This window comes from Mesoplodon bidens, assembly GCF_964165515.1.
Source record: "Mesoplodon bidens genome assembly, chromosome: 6".
Lineage (NCBI taxonomy): Eukaryota > Metazoa > Chordata > Mammalia > Artiodactyla > Ziphiidae > Mesoplodon > Mesoplodon bidens.
The window spans coordinates 79,420,658-79,435,210 of NC_138162.1; the positions used below are offsets into that span (position 1 = coordinate 79,420,658).

The window sequence follows — 14,553 nt, forward strand, 5'->3', positions numbered from 1 at the left end:
CACCACTCAGAAGTTCAAAATAATTTTTGAAAAGTTAAAAGCCTAGGGGATAATTTATGGAAAAATCCAGCGGAAACCCCCTCTCATAAAATAAAATAAGGGCATCAATATTATTAAAGGAAAGCAGGGTAGTCGTCGCGTGTGTCTGGTCAGATGGCGGCACCGTTGCTTCACACGCGGTTGCCCGGAGATGCCGCCGCTTCGGCAGCTGCAGTCAAGACGCTGGGCGCGTCGAGGACCGGGCTTTCAGATATGCTTGCATTAGAAAATGATTTCTTCAATTCTCCCCCAAGAAAAGCTGTTCGGTTTGGTGGAACTGTGGCAGAAGTGTTGCTGAAGTACAGAAAGGGGGAAACAAATGACTTTGAGTTGTTGAAGAACCAGCTGTCAGATCCAGAGATAAAGGATGACCAGATTATTAACTGGCTGCTGGAATTCCGTTCCTCCATCATGTACTTGACAAAAGACTTTGAGCAGCTTATTAATATTCTGTTGAGGTTGCAGTGGTTAAATAGAAGTCAGACAGTGGTGGAGGAGTATTTAGCTTTCCTCGGTAATCTTGTATCAGCACAGACTGTCTTCCTTAGACCATGTCTCAGCATGATTGCTTCTCATTTTGTACCTCCCCGAGTGGTCACTAAGGAAGGTGACATAGATGTTTCGGATTCTGATGACGAAGATGATAATCTTCCTGCAAATTTTGACACATGTCACAGAGCCTTAAAAATAATAGCAAGATATGTCCCATCAACACCATGGTTTCTTATGCCGATACTGGTGGAAAAATTTCCGTTTGTTCGAAAATCGGAGAGAACGTTGGAATGTTATGTTCATAACTTACTAAGGATTAGTGTGTATTTTCCAACCTTGAGACATGAAATTCTGGAGCTCGTTATTGAAAAGCTGCTCAAGTTGGACGTGAATGCATCCCGGCAGGATATTGAAGATGCTGAGGAAACAGCAACTCAGACTAGTAGTGGAACAGATGCCACAGAAGGGCTCTTTAATATGGACGAAGATGAAGAAACTGACCATGAAACAAAGGCCGATCCGGGAATGCTTGATCAGATGGTCCATCCTGTAGCTGAACGCCTGGACATCCTGCTGTCTTTACTTTTGTCCTGCATTAAGGATGTCTGCTATGTAGATGGTAAGATTGATAACAACAAAACAAAGGATTTATATTGAGATCTCATAACCATCTTTGACAAACTCCTGTTGCCCACCCATGCCTCTTGCCATGTGCAGTTTTTCATGTTTTACCTCTGTAGCTTTAAATTGGGATTTGCAGAAGCATTTTTGGAACATCTGTGGAAAAAATTGCAGGGTCCAAATAATCCTGCTATCATCAGGCAAGCTGCTGCAAATTATATTGGAAGCTTTTTGGCAAGAGCTAAATTTGTTCATCTTATTACTGTAAAATCATGCCTCGATCTTTTGGTTAAGTGGCTGCACGTATACCTTAATAACCAGGATTCAGGAACAAAGGCATTTTGTGACGTTGCTCTCCACGGACCATTTTATTCAGCCTGCCAAGCTGTGTTCTACACTTTTGTTTTTAGACACAGGCAGCTTTTAAGTGGAAACCTGAAGGAAGGTTTGAGGTACCTTCAAAGTCTAAATTTTGACCGGATAGTGATGAGTCAGCTAAATCCTCTGAAGATTTGCCTGCCCTCGGTAGTTAACTTTTTTGCTGCAATCACAAACAAATACCAGCTTGTTTTCTGCTACACCCTCATTGAGAGGAACAACCGCCAGATGCTGCCAGTTATAAGAAACACTGCTGGGGGGGACTCAGTGCAAACCTGCACGAACCCACTTGACACTTTCTTCCCCTTCGATCCTTGTGTACTGAAGAAGTCAAAGAAATTCATTGATCCTCTTTATCAGGTATGGGAAGACATGAGTGCAGAAGAGCTTCAGGAGTTTAAGAAACCCATTAAAAAGGAGGTGGTGGAAGATGAAGAAGATGATTTTTTGAAAGGTGAAGCTGGGATTACACCGAGCTCCTTTGATGCGCATTTCCGCAGTCCTTCAAGCAGTGTGGGCTCCCCACCTGTCTTATACCTGCCAGACCAGTCCCTCATGATCACAAGGATTTGTGATTGAGACTGACATTCCTCCCGTCGTGCCCTTCAGTACCAAGGTTCATACTGTTTGAGCATCTCGTTGAACTAGAGCAATTACGTGCTTCAGGCATCTCACTTTCAAGTTAGACTTACTCTAATGTCTGAACAGACATGGTTGGGTTTTTTGTTTTGTTTTTGTTTTTTCTGTTTTGCTCCTGTACAGACCAAAGGAAAAGACAGGGCTTCCCTGGTGGCGCAGTGGTTGAGAGTCACCTGCCGATGCAGGGGACACAGGTTCGTGCCCTGGTCCGGGAAGATCCCACATGCCGCAGAGCGGCTGGGCCCGTGAGCCATGGCCACTGAGCCTGCACGTCCGGAGCCTGTGCTCCGCAGCGGGAGAGGCCACAGCAGTGAGAGGCCTGCGTACTGCAAAAAAAAAAAACAAAAAAAAAAAAACAAAGGAAAGGACAATATCATGTGCAATATTTTACGGTGGAGTTGATGATAAGTGTTGAAAGCTTGGCTCGTTTGTTTAATGTATACATTTTTTTGTTACAGCTTTTTGACATAATTATTGTGAAATTTCTAATATCAGCAACAGCCTATTTTAACAGATTGCATTTTTAACGAGGTTTTTGTCAGAGCCATACTTAACAGGACATTGTTGATATGATATCTTTTCACTGAAAAATCCTCAAGGACACTCTTTGAAGTCTTCAGAATGAGTTTCTTTTGGATATGCTGTTTCCCCTCTGCTGTAACTGTATTTGTGTTGCGGGTTTTCAGTGGGGTGCAGAGAAGATAGCAGCAAAGTGTGGGGAGGGGGCCAGGGCTGGTCCTGGATGCTGCAAGTTGGAGCTGGCACTGAAGGAGATCTCCAGGGACTTCAGAAACTAATAAAAGCCTAGAGGGACGAGAGAGGATTTAGAGAAACAGAATCAGACACATCATACATTTGTGAGTGTAAAAATAGGTTTAAAAGAAAAAAGGAGTTCCAGATAAATGTAATTCACATTGACTGAAGTGGGGTTGGACTTTTATAGAACACAGCTCGCAGTGTTTTACCCTGACGCTCCCAGAAGCGCTGTCAGAACTGGAACTACTTGTAGTGGAATGTAATATTGATCATTGAGAATTTCTTTGTCCAAAAGTAGGGGAAGAGAGGGGATTTTAGGTTATTTGGTGGAATGGTTTTGTTAGCAACAGTAGGTCAGGGTTACAGCTACAGTCCCTGTCTACTGGCTGTTCATACCATGGATTCCAGCTCAGTGAAATCCTCCTCTGGTGAGGCTCTTTTTGTATTTTTATAACTAAACACTGAGAGAGAGGAGTCTAAACAACCTCGCTGTATAATAAATTTGTGCAAGCGCTGCTAGTCATTTTGAAGCTCCTGCATATTTTAGCTTCATTCCTTATTTGTGTACTTGTTATTTGTGAAAATGGACACCTTTAAATATATTTATTTTTCTGCCACTTTCCTATTCTTTATTTAAAGACAAGTGATATTTTCTTGATCACAAATATTTTGTAATGAAATACTTTCTCTTTCCTAGGGCTTTATATGCTCTCATATATTTACATTGATGGCAATGTAGAGTTTGAATTTCAGTCTGTAAATGTTTTTGGAAAATAGAAATTTTTATTGTTTTAAAAAGTTTTGGGTATTGGTGACTTGGTGGAAAGTCGTTTGAGAGCCTTTAGGTTCTCTGTTTTTTTAACTGCTGACAAAAAGGTGGGATTTTTGTATAGTGGATAAAATGAGTAATTGAAAATGTGTCCGTAGAAATTAACAGTAAGTGGGGTCTTTGTGAGTTGAGAAGTAGTTTTAATGTAGAAGTATTTAGACAAATAAGTAAAATTTCAAAGGAGTTTGAGAAAAAAAAATACTGTGAAAATAAAACAATGACGTGGTTAAAAAAAAAAAAAAGGAAAGCAGAGTGAGAGTAGGATTTTAATAGTAATAATACCCTTGAATAGCAACTTAAATGCTAGCACCAACATTCTTACTGTTGTTGGTATGTTACTATTCCTACTTTAGTGAGAGGCCCTGTGTTGCCTTTTGAAAAAGTTTACAAAGCCCTGGTACCTTTAACAGAGTTTTGTGCTCTGTGGGCTCACATCATTACATCCATCAGAAAACACATCTACTAATGAGAAAGAAGAAGTAACATGGTGGTTAGGTGCCATCCAGAATATAAAAAAAGCCACTTCATGCTCATTGGAATTTGTATATTTATATTCTGTTGGAAAAAAAATCTCACAAGTATAATAACTGTAGGTTAGTAAATTTTGCCATCAATTACAAAATATTTTTAAATTCAGTGTTATGGAGAGTACTTACCTAGTCTGTACAAATTTTTTTAAATGAAGTGTTTTTATCAGTTGCATCATACGTGACTAAAATAGTGGTTATTATTTTTGAGTCTGTGGCTAAGGTGACATAGAATAAATTGTATCTATTGATCATCAAATTGAATCCCATTAAGATTCATAGTTCAACACAGATTGAGCTATATAGTGAACACCGGATCGGATCTTCTTTTAGTCTGAGGTTCATAATTCCAACCCCAGGCATTTAAAAATTGCCCTTTGAATAGCTCTCCTGTCCACTGGTGCTATTAGGCCTTAAAATTTCATTACCCCCTTGAACATGTTAATTTAGTTTAGAACAGATGTGTGTGACATCTGTGCACATATGTTTCCTGCAGAATTCTTGGGAGTGGAGGATCAGTCCTCCAAATTTGAAGCAGATCCCTTATGATGAACACACTTGAAATCACTATTTCTGGATCTGAGAAATTACACTACCTCCCTATCTCTAGAACTATCAGTGTTTTATGTGGAAGGCAGTCATGCAATTTAATGAGTTCCCTTTTTCTTCCTCCCAGATTTTTCCCCTAGCACATTACAGTTTTCCAGCTGGGATTGGGCTTGGGACTCACTCATTTCTGGGCCTGGAAGTCAGTCTGGCAGGCCCAGTCCCAGAACTATGGCCTCCTTACAAAGCCAGCTTTCTAAGGGAGCTCCTTGACTACAGAGAAACCCATCAGAGCATGAAGTTTCTTTCATCAACTTTTGGGAGCTCTGACAAATGTTCTGCACATTTTCACCAGGTGTTCTGACTTCCCAATGAGGTTTCTATGGCTCCATAGTCAACATTTTCCAATGCTGACTTTGGAGCTTAGGAGAGAGCTCCAAGATATAATGTCATTTTACATTTTTTTAAAAAGTCATTTCAAAAATGATAGGAATGTCAGTTATATTTGACATTATATGTCAGTTATATTTGAGAATGAAACATCTTCTGCCGGGGCAGGCATACACTCCTAGAGAGGAGCCCCCCACAGTCAAGTGTTCATACTTAATCATGCAGATGGTCTGGGGGTGAGTGATGCTCACCACACCAGAGTCCACAGTCAAAGTGCTCCTGCCATCTGTCAGATGACCATGGAAAGGTAGGTATAGGAAACCAGAATATGCCGCCCCAAAATATAACTTTGGGAGACCAGAATATGCCATTTTAAATAGGCCTCTTTGGCATAAGGATTATTTTGAGAAACAGCAGGCAAGGGAAAAGCTCTGAAAACAAAGTAGAAGTTACCCTTTGGGAAGGGAAATTTACATTTATAAAGGAAACTACCATTTGTAAGGGTGTCTCTTTCTCTGTACCGGGAAAAGAAAGATGACTCTAAATCCTAAAAGACTCTTATTAATGGAGAAGACACATCTGCATAACAAATCTTACCCTTCTTTACTGTACTTTTCTGGTCATTTTCCCATAACTGGCCTCCCCTATACCCATCCTCCTTTTTTTTAGCTGAAGATGGTTTCTAAGCTCAAGTTCTAGCCACCTCTTTGAATTTACTCATCCCTGAGTTTCTCCCATGTATATGAGAGATATACATGTTAATAAACTTCTGTTTGTTTTTCTCTTGTTAATCTGTCTTTCATAACATTGGTCCCAGCCAAAAAACTAGAAAAGCAAAAGGAAAAATGTTTTCTTCCTCTTCATAAGGATGTAACAAACTCAAGCCCATTGTCACCCACAAACTAGCCTTTTTTTGGGTGCAGATTTTATAACACATAGATATTTTTCTATTGCTCCCATCTGGGGAATCAATCAGCTTTAAAAAAAAGTCTCCCAGAGTGATTCTGTCAAAATCCCAGTCCATAATCCTCAGCATCTGTCCTAAATCTCTCCTGCTATGTCTACTATGACCTAGTGTGATTTATTGCAGGGCCAGGTAATCTTGGAAACACGTCAAATCATTGGGTTACAGTTCAACAACCATTAGTTTCTAGAGGTAGTTCAGCACTCATTTAAAGATAATTCAGATTTTTATAATAACATCTAGAAGTTATTATAAATACTAAGATTATACATTGTGAATAATTAAGAATTATGGAGCTTGGCCCATGTAGGAGGCATGGACTAAGTGCTTTCACTGCATTATCTTACGCTTGTGAAATCTCGCTATCATAGGTGCTAGTTATGCCAATTTTACAGATGAAAATAGAGATTCAGAGAAGGGTAACTTGCCTAGCTAGTAAGTGGTAAAACTAGATCTGGAACCTAAGGGTATCTAAGACCAAAATACGTCATTTTAGCTACCGTGCTATGTTTTTCCTCACAGTCCTTATCTGGCTTGTTTTTACTTTCCAGTCAAAATTTGAGCTAATGTTTTCCATTTCCCTGGCCTTTGGGAAAACACTTGGACCCCAAATATCATCCCTTTCTTTGGGTTTCAAGCAGTTGTTGGGAAAACATAATTAAAAGCCAAATCTCTCAATCCAGAAAATCTTGCCACAAAGATGGAAGAGAAAGAGACAATTTTAATGTTGAAGAAGCATTAAACCAGAATGTGATGAGCATCGCAGGCAACCCACTGAAGGGACTGCAAGACAGAGGGAAATCTCGCTCTTTTATGTAGCTGAGTGGCAATTACATTAGATAGGTTTTGCAATTTGCAGTCAGGTGACAAGTTAGACCCATCTCCTCCCAGGATGCTGGGGGATGGGCCTTACTTTTCTTAATGATTACATTCCAAAGAGATGGCTGCTGGGTCCTTGAGGAAATTTTCCCGAGTTGTGAGACTGGCAATTAAAGTCATTAAGAAGATTTACATACCTCTGAGAAAGATAAAGAAATTCTGAAGGAAAACAGAGGGGAGGGAGGAAAATCTTCTCCCTGATTTTCAACAGGGAGAATTAAGCCTCTTATTTCTAATTTGCACTTGCTTCTTACACTATCTAAATCTTAATTCTTCAGGATTACATTAAGCTTGACCCACCCTTCTCCATACACCCGGCTTTTCGGGTCAGTAACTCTTTACTGCCCCTTCTCCAAAAATTTACTGAGGAGTTCTCAGCACACCACTCCACCTAGGATTTCCCTTCTCTGGTCTCTCAGCTGTCTCTAAAGCAGCTACCACTCTGAGACACAAGTTTCCTTAGGGATAGCATAAGAGTGATCATTAGCTTCTCTTCAAATGAATTTACATTTCACTCACTCTGGGGGCTGGACTGGGAAAACTCCCAAATACACATCCTGTGGAGGACCCTGCCTGCCCCCAGCATTCAGTGACTCAGATTATACTTTCTGGAAGAGGTCAGCCTCCAGGAAGAATCTCTCCAGGAGAAAGATAAAAGTGGCCTGTCAGACAGAGATCCAGTTTCCAGTTAAGTGACCAGAAGAAACAATTCACTGCCTGAGCTTTATATAAATCAAGCCTCAGTGGAATCCCAGGATTATGTAGGGGAGGAAAAGGTTTTCCTCCAGCCGCTTAAGGTTCCTGGCTGGGTCTGAAAGTTAAATTGACAAAGACAGATTAACGGGGAAAGCATACAAGTTTATTTAATACACGTTTGACGTGACATAGGAGCCTTCATTAAGGAAATAAAGACCTGCAGAAACCATTAAACCTGAGTATTTTCATGCTAGGTTTGATGACGGGTGCACATTCGAGAAAGAACATGATAAGTTAAGGACTATGAGGTAAGTGTAGTAAACTGGGGGAAACTTAGCAAGGCCTGTTTCAGTCAGATTCCTCTCTGTGTCCCTTTGTCTTGGAGATCAGGATGCTCCTTTCCTCTGGGAGTAGGGAGGGCACCTCTCACATGAGGGTCTTATGACCTGCTTGCAGGGAGAGGGGTGGGAGGTCAGAGAGACCAACTTGTTTCTACTGTTTTCTCAACCTCCTTCAGTCAAGGTGCCATATTTTAGGGTGGTGTGTTCTGAACCCCATCACCATGAATTGCATTGTCCAACACAGGAGTGCAGCTCCTGAGGGTGCCTCCCCTCCAATTCTCCTTTTGACCATTCTTGTCCCCCTAGCATCTCTTTTACATACAGAACTGTTTTTTAAAAACAACTAATTTCATCTATGGATGAAGTGATATGATGCTGAAGGGGATCAGGATATGCCATCTCAAAATATGTCACTTTAGCTTAAGAATTATTTTCAGCTGAAGGCATTTGAGTTGCTGAAATCCCTTATCTGCCTCAAAGCAGTGCCTCAAATTTCACCACTCCTTTGGGTATCCACTTCCTTCTGTGATGTCTCTGTGCAAGTAAATTTAAAAATTAATAAACTTATATGCCTTCTCTCCTGTTAATCTGTCTTTTGTCTTTTAAGTTTAATTTACAGGCCTCCCCAGCCACTGAACCTAAGATGGCAGAAGAAAAGTTTTTCTTCTTCTATGTCTAGGGTTTGCTTTAAAATAATGTGGAAGGGGAGAATGGGTGGGAAAGAACTGGCAATGGGTGGATGGTTGTTTAGGCTGGTGATACCTCATTTTGTATATATTTAACATTCTCCATACTGAAAAGGTTAAAAAAAATAGTTGAGTTCTTTTGTTGCCAAGAATTTGCTGATTTGGTTTCCTATCTTTGGTTATGATTTTGATTATTAGGATAACAACAAGGAAGAATTTATGGTTGAAAATTCACCACCAGATTTTTGCAGGAGATAGTTGGTTGTCTCTATGGGTAGAGTAAGTGATCACCTGCATGTACACTAATACCTATTAGGTATTGAAGGCCTACGATATGCTAGACACCATGTGCAGTACTTCATAAACACTATTTTGAATCTTCACCAAAACCTGCCAGGTAGGTATTATTATCTCCACCTTCCAAGCATGAGAGCTGAGACTCTGATACTAAGTTAGCCAGGGTCACCCAGCCAGTAAATGACAGAGCTGGTATTCAAACCCAAGAGTGTCCCCCTCAACTCTCTGCTTCTTCATTTATATATTTGACATATGTTTATTGAATGCCTGTCATGTACCAGGCATTATTCAGAGCCATGAACTTGGAAAATGCCATCTTTGCCCAAATCAGCAGAACCTGCAATCTCCTTCTTCTACCCTGAGCCACTTCCAACTCATGGATTTGACTCTGAGCAGGAAAGCATGTTCTGATGCTTATCTTCTCCCAACTATATGGAAAGCCAAGGTACAGCAAAGTTATTGTCAGGAAAAATTATCCAAGACTTGGAAATATGCTAAAAAGATTATTGAATGTCCTTTCAGTGAAGTGCTGGGCACTGTCTAGTGGATGCTTTGTGGATTAGCTGATTACATAGAGGTGACACTTGGTTCTCTTTTGATTGATGTATATTGTCCCATTTGATAAGGATAGAAGTTCTTTTATGGAAAACTGATAGCAATGTAAATGATTCCGGCCAATAGCAAGAATATAGAGACAACTGATTTTTGCCCTGCAGAAAAAATCATCCTAAACATTACACTTTATTACTTGATATGACATTAACCAGACTTGTTCCTATTAGCAAAACTGTGTCAGCCTTCTTGATTGCCAATGCCTGGCTGGTTTGGAGAAGAAGTCAGGGGCCAAATCATGGTAGGTCTTGCAGACTGTGAGGAGGAGTCTGGATTTTACTGAAAGTGTGATGTGAAGCCATTGGAAAGGTTTAAGCAAAGGAGTGACATAATGTGAATTATGCTCTCTAAGGATCACTGAGGCTGCAAGGTGTTCTGAAGTCAGATAGACATGGGGCTTTGGGAAAGCTATTCCATCTCTCTTGACTACAGATCCTTCACAGTAAGTAAAATGATAACTGCATGCAAGATTGTTGTGAAGATTACATGGGGCTAGAGACATGCATACCTACCCCTCCTGACATAAATCATGGGTCACTTACACGAGTGTGTCTGCACTAAGCTAGGCTGGGCTGGCTTAGCCATTAGAAGCATCCAGGTGGCATCTTCTGAATGATCCTTACTTCCTCTCTAAAAGGAGAAGGCGTCATGGAGGTAGTTAGCCTAGGTAGGGGACAAGGGTGAAGGTGAGAATAAGAATTTAAACTCATGCTTTATGAGCCCTGGCAAGTCTGCAAATCTAGATTGAATAAGGAACAGCTGAATAGGGGGTTTGTTTTGTTTTGTTTTTGTAAACAAATGTGAAATATTCCTTATTGTTATTCTTGTGAAAGCCAGAAAGGAAGGAGGAAAGGAAGGAGGGAAGGGAAGGGAAGGGAAGGATGGAAAGAAGATGCCCTACATTGCAGATAGGTTTGAGTTGAAGAAATTCTCTCACGCATAGGTTTTTTGATCTTCCTTTGTGAAGGTCCCTGAGTACTGACTTTCTATCCCTTTTGCTTGGGGCAGTTCTTTAGGCCTAATTATAGGAAAGGGAAACCTGGCCTGAAAAAACTCAGAAGAAAGAAGAAAAGAAAGAACCTTTGGTTCCCCAGAATGTCTGAGGATTCTCCTTACCCTTTACTGGTGGGGGGTCACCAAGGGTATCTTATACCTGGTAGAGCACCTGGTGCAGCAACACCACCATGAGGTTAATATCATCTCCCCCACTGAACAGTTGTTGAAACTGAGGTCCAGAGAGCTTGAGTAATGCATAGCTGGTCAGTAGTGCGGCTAGTACAGAAAACAAATTGTACCTGACTCCAAATCTCACACTCTAAACCTCATGGTAGGTGTGTATCAGCATTTTCATATGGTTTGTTTTCTATTTGAGACATTGCCAGAAACCAGCAGTTAATAAGGCACATCTTGGCTTTATGCCCTGTATTAGCTCAGGTCATATTTTGTATCATTGAATCTGATGGCTATTTCTCTGCCATGTGATCATTTCTGTGATCTTAGGAGAGTCTGTCTTCCTACCCCTGAATTGACAGAGTGGGATATGAAGCATTAAGACTGAGGAAGAAATATGTGTGTGTGTGTGTGCGTGCGTGCGAGAGAGAGAGAGAGAGAGAGAAAGAGAGAGAGAAGAGAGAGAGAGACTTTGGGGGCAGGGAGAATATGCTTATTTTAATTTTTGGAGACAATGCAGTAATTCATCATCACATAAATTCTGGTCTGTGGTAGCCCTTTGTGGTATTTAGCTCACTAGTAAAACTTTCTGCTTTCATTTGTTCCAATCGTAGCCATTTTCGTAAATGACTAAAGCAATTGGCTCCTTGGTTTATTTCTCCTCCTGAGATGTACCTAGGAGAAAGTAGAGTAAAACAGAGTTGTTTTTGAAACTAGCAAGAGAATCCCTGACACTCCTCCTTACATTTTTAAAAGAGGCATTTAAAAGCAGCCTTCTTCTTTGGTTAGTTCTTGCATATTTGCCTACAGAAGTGAGGCACGAATGGTGGTGGGTGAGACAGTGGGCTGCCAAGGCCATATTTCACCCAAAAGCCATGTCATCACAATTCGGACTCACTCCTCAGCACTGGGCCTTATTCGTCATGACTCATTGGTTGTATGTGGACAAAACCCACCCAAACCAACTTAAGCAAAAGAATTTATTAAAAGGGCAAAGAGATGTTTTAGAATATTCCAAGGCAGGGATGCGGCTAAGCCAGGAGCAGATGGGAACCACAAGGGTGTGTCTCTGTGTCTGCTTCATTTTTCTGTCTTTCTGCAGTCTAGCTTCCTCTGATTTTTTTATTTTGTTGGAAAAAACTAGTTTTCCAACAGCTTTTGAGCTTAAATGTTATAGTTGTGATTCTCCAGAAATATTTATCTTTGTCTCTGTCTGTGCCACACCTCCCACCCCTTTCTCTCTTTCTCCAGTGAGAAAAGAAGAGGCTCTGATTTATTAATCTTGGTCAGTTGCCCACCCCCAGGCCAATCACCCATGGCCATGGTATTGCAGAACTTTATACTACAGAGCAAGGCTGTATAGAGCTCGGTGGCTATGACCATGTGTATGGGGCTGGGGTGGGGGGTGTCCACTGTACATGTGTTGGTTTGCAAAGGTATATTTAACTGTGCTTCTTGAGATTTTCCAGGAACGATGGAAGCTGATGGCTATGTAGTGGTTGGTCTGATCAGACAGGCTGACCCTCATAACTAGAGTCATATCTCTCATGATTGTGATGTGTTCTGTTTTATTTCCTATAACTTTAATAGTGGTTCCATGTCGTCTCATGAGAAATTTATTCACTGTAGCTTTAAGGAGGCAAAATGGAGCAGCAACAGTTTCCAAAGATGAGCTTAAGAAAGAAAAACAGTTCTGGGAAAAGGAGTATATAATTTCCCATGATTTTCTTTTTTTTTTTTTTTTTGCCGTACGCGGGCCTCTCACTGTTGTGGCCTCTCCCGTTGCAGAGCACACGCTCCGGACGCGCGGGCTCAGCGGCCATGGCTCACGGGGCCCAGCCACTCCACGGCATGTGGGATCTTCCCAGACCGGGGCACGAACCCGTGTCCCCTGCATCAGCAGGCGGACTCTCAACCACTGCGCCACCAGGGAAGCCCCCCATGATTTTCTTTTAATTCAAAGATCCAGAAGCCTCCAATATTAAGATGCAAATTGAATAAAATTTGTGTCCTCCATGGCCAGCACTGGAGAACAATTCTCCTCCAAAGGTGAAGGGGCTGGACCTCATGGTCCTGACTCTTGTCTTCTATTATCATCTGACTTTTAAGAATCTCCTATCATTTTCCACTGTTACCATCATTTTATTTGGGCTGTAGGTAATCTTTAATATTTCTTCTCATGGACGGACACTTGATTGCCCTGACACCCCAAAACTCAGTGGTGACAAGGTTGGCACGTTCAAACAAGATTTTACTTAAGGTCAAGAGAAATGAGATAACATAGCTTATGAAATAGAGTCACCCTTTATGAACATTTGGAAGAGTGTGCTTTCCATTTCTTTCTATTTGTATTTCCATCTTTGCTTTTCACAGTACTGAGGAGTGTGATGAGCACTTGCGAAAAAGCACTGAGTTCCGTCCACAAGTGAGTGTTACTAGGCAGTGGGGGAGAGGATTTGTTGTCAAAGAATGGTTGGTTAGAATATTCCTACTTCACCCCCGTGGTTTCTGTCATCACGTATTTTTTAAAAATCTTCTCTGCAAAGTTCACTTTTGTCGTTGTATTTGTTTTCTAATACTGTTGTAACAAATTACCACAAACTTAGTGACTTAACACAAATTTATTATTATATACCTCTGGAGGTCAGAAGTCCAACATGGGTCTCACTGGACTAAAATTAAGGTGTTGACAGTCTTTCTTTCTGGAGACTCCAGAGGAGAAGTGTATGTATGTATTTTACCCTTTCTAGTTTCTAGAGGCCACCCATATGGATTGGATTTTTGACTCATTTTTTCCATCTTCAAAGCCAGCAATGTCACGTATCTCTGACCCTTCTGTGGTCATGTCTCCCTCTGACCACAGCTGGGAAAGGGTCTCAGATTTTAAGAACCCATGTGATTGGGCCCACCTGGGTAATCCAGGGTAAATGCCTGATCTCAAGGCCCTTAACTTAATCCAATCAGCAAAATCTCTTTTGCCATGTAAAGTTACATGTTCTCAGTTTCTGGGGATTAGGACACAGACATCTTTGGAGTGCCATTATCTGGCCTATCATGGGCATGCAAACCACTTTTGATTAGAAGAAAAAAATTCTATCATGAACATGAAATAACTGAAACCTCTTCTGCCTTCCAGGGAGATGATATAGTTCTTCTCCATAGTAGATTAAAAATTTTTTTACTTTTATTAGGAAAACACAGTCATCACTTGGTCTTAACAGGCCTTTTTGGCTATGAAAGGCCTTCCTAGACTTGGATAAGATGGGAAAGGTTCAGAAGAAGAAGAAAGTTGCTCCAAATAATAAAGTAACATGGACTTTGGGAAACTGCACATATGTACATATACCCAATATTTATCAAGAACACTTGCAACCCATTTACACACCCAAATTAATAAACCTCTAATTTACAGTCTCCAATGTGACTGAAATTCCAAATTTTCCTCTGTTTTGTAAATTTTTTAAAAAGAGAACATTGCTTTTGACCTCACATTATGTTACACACATGGAATCTATGTGGAGCAGGGCTTGGAGAGCTTCCTTTGCCTTAGTTGGAGTTTATAGGGATTTTTCCTTATTCCCTGTTCCAGGGACAAATGTCTACCCATGAGGCCTTGCTGCCTTTGAAATGGTAAAATATCACACACAAGCGCATGTAATACTGGGGGTGTGGGGAAGGGGAAGATCTCTGG

General features: G+C 40.9%; 2 protein-coding genes across 9 annotated transcripts in view; both read left to right on the forward strand.

Moving 5' to 3' along the window:
• The window catches only part of MAMDC2 (MAM domain containing 2), a gene marked incomplete at its 5' end in the record, with an annotated part of 436,428 nt that overhangs the window by 169,283 nt on the left and 252,592 nt on the right, over positions 1 to 14,553 (forward strand). The gene's annotated exons all lie outside the window — the stretch shown is intronic.
• On the forward strand, positions 7 to 4,012 carry LOC308619344 (RNA polymerase I-specific transcription initiation factor RRN3-like). The gene is given in 2 exon segments (XM_081237985.1): positions 7 to 1,185; positions 1,189 to 4,012. Coding segments are annotated over 2 exon segments (1,953 nt in total). The 5' UTR covers positions 7 to 153; the 3' UTR covers positions 2,110 to 4,012.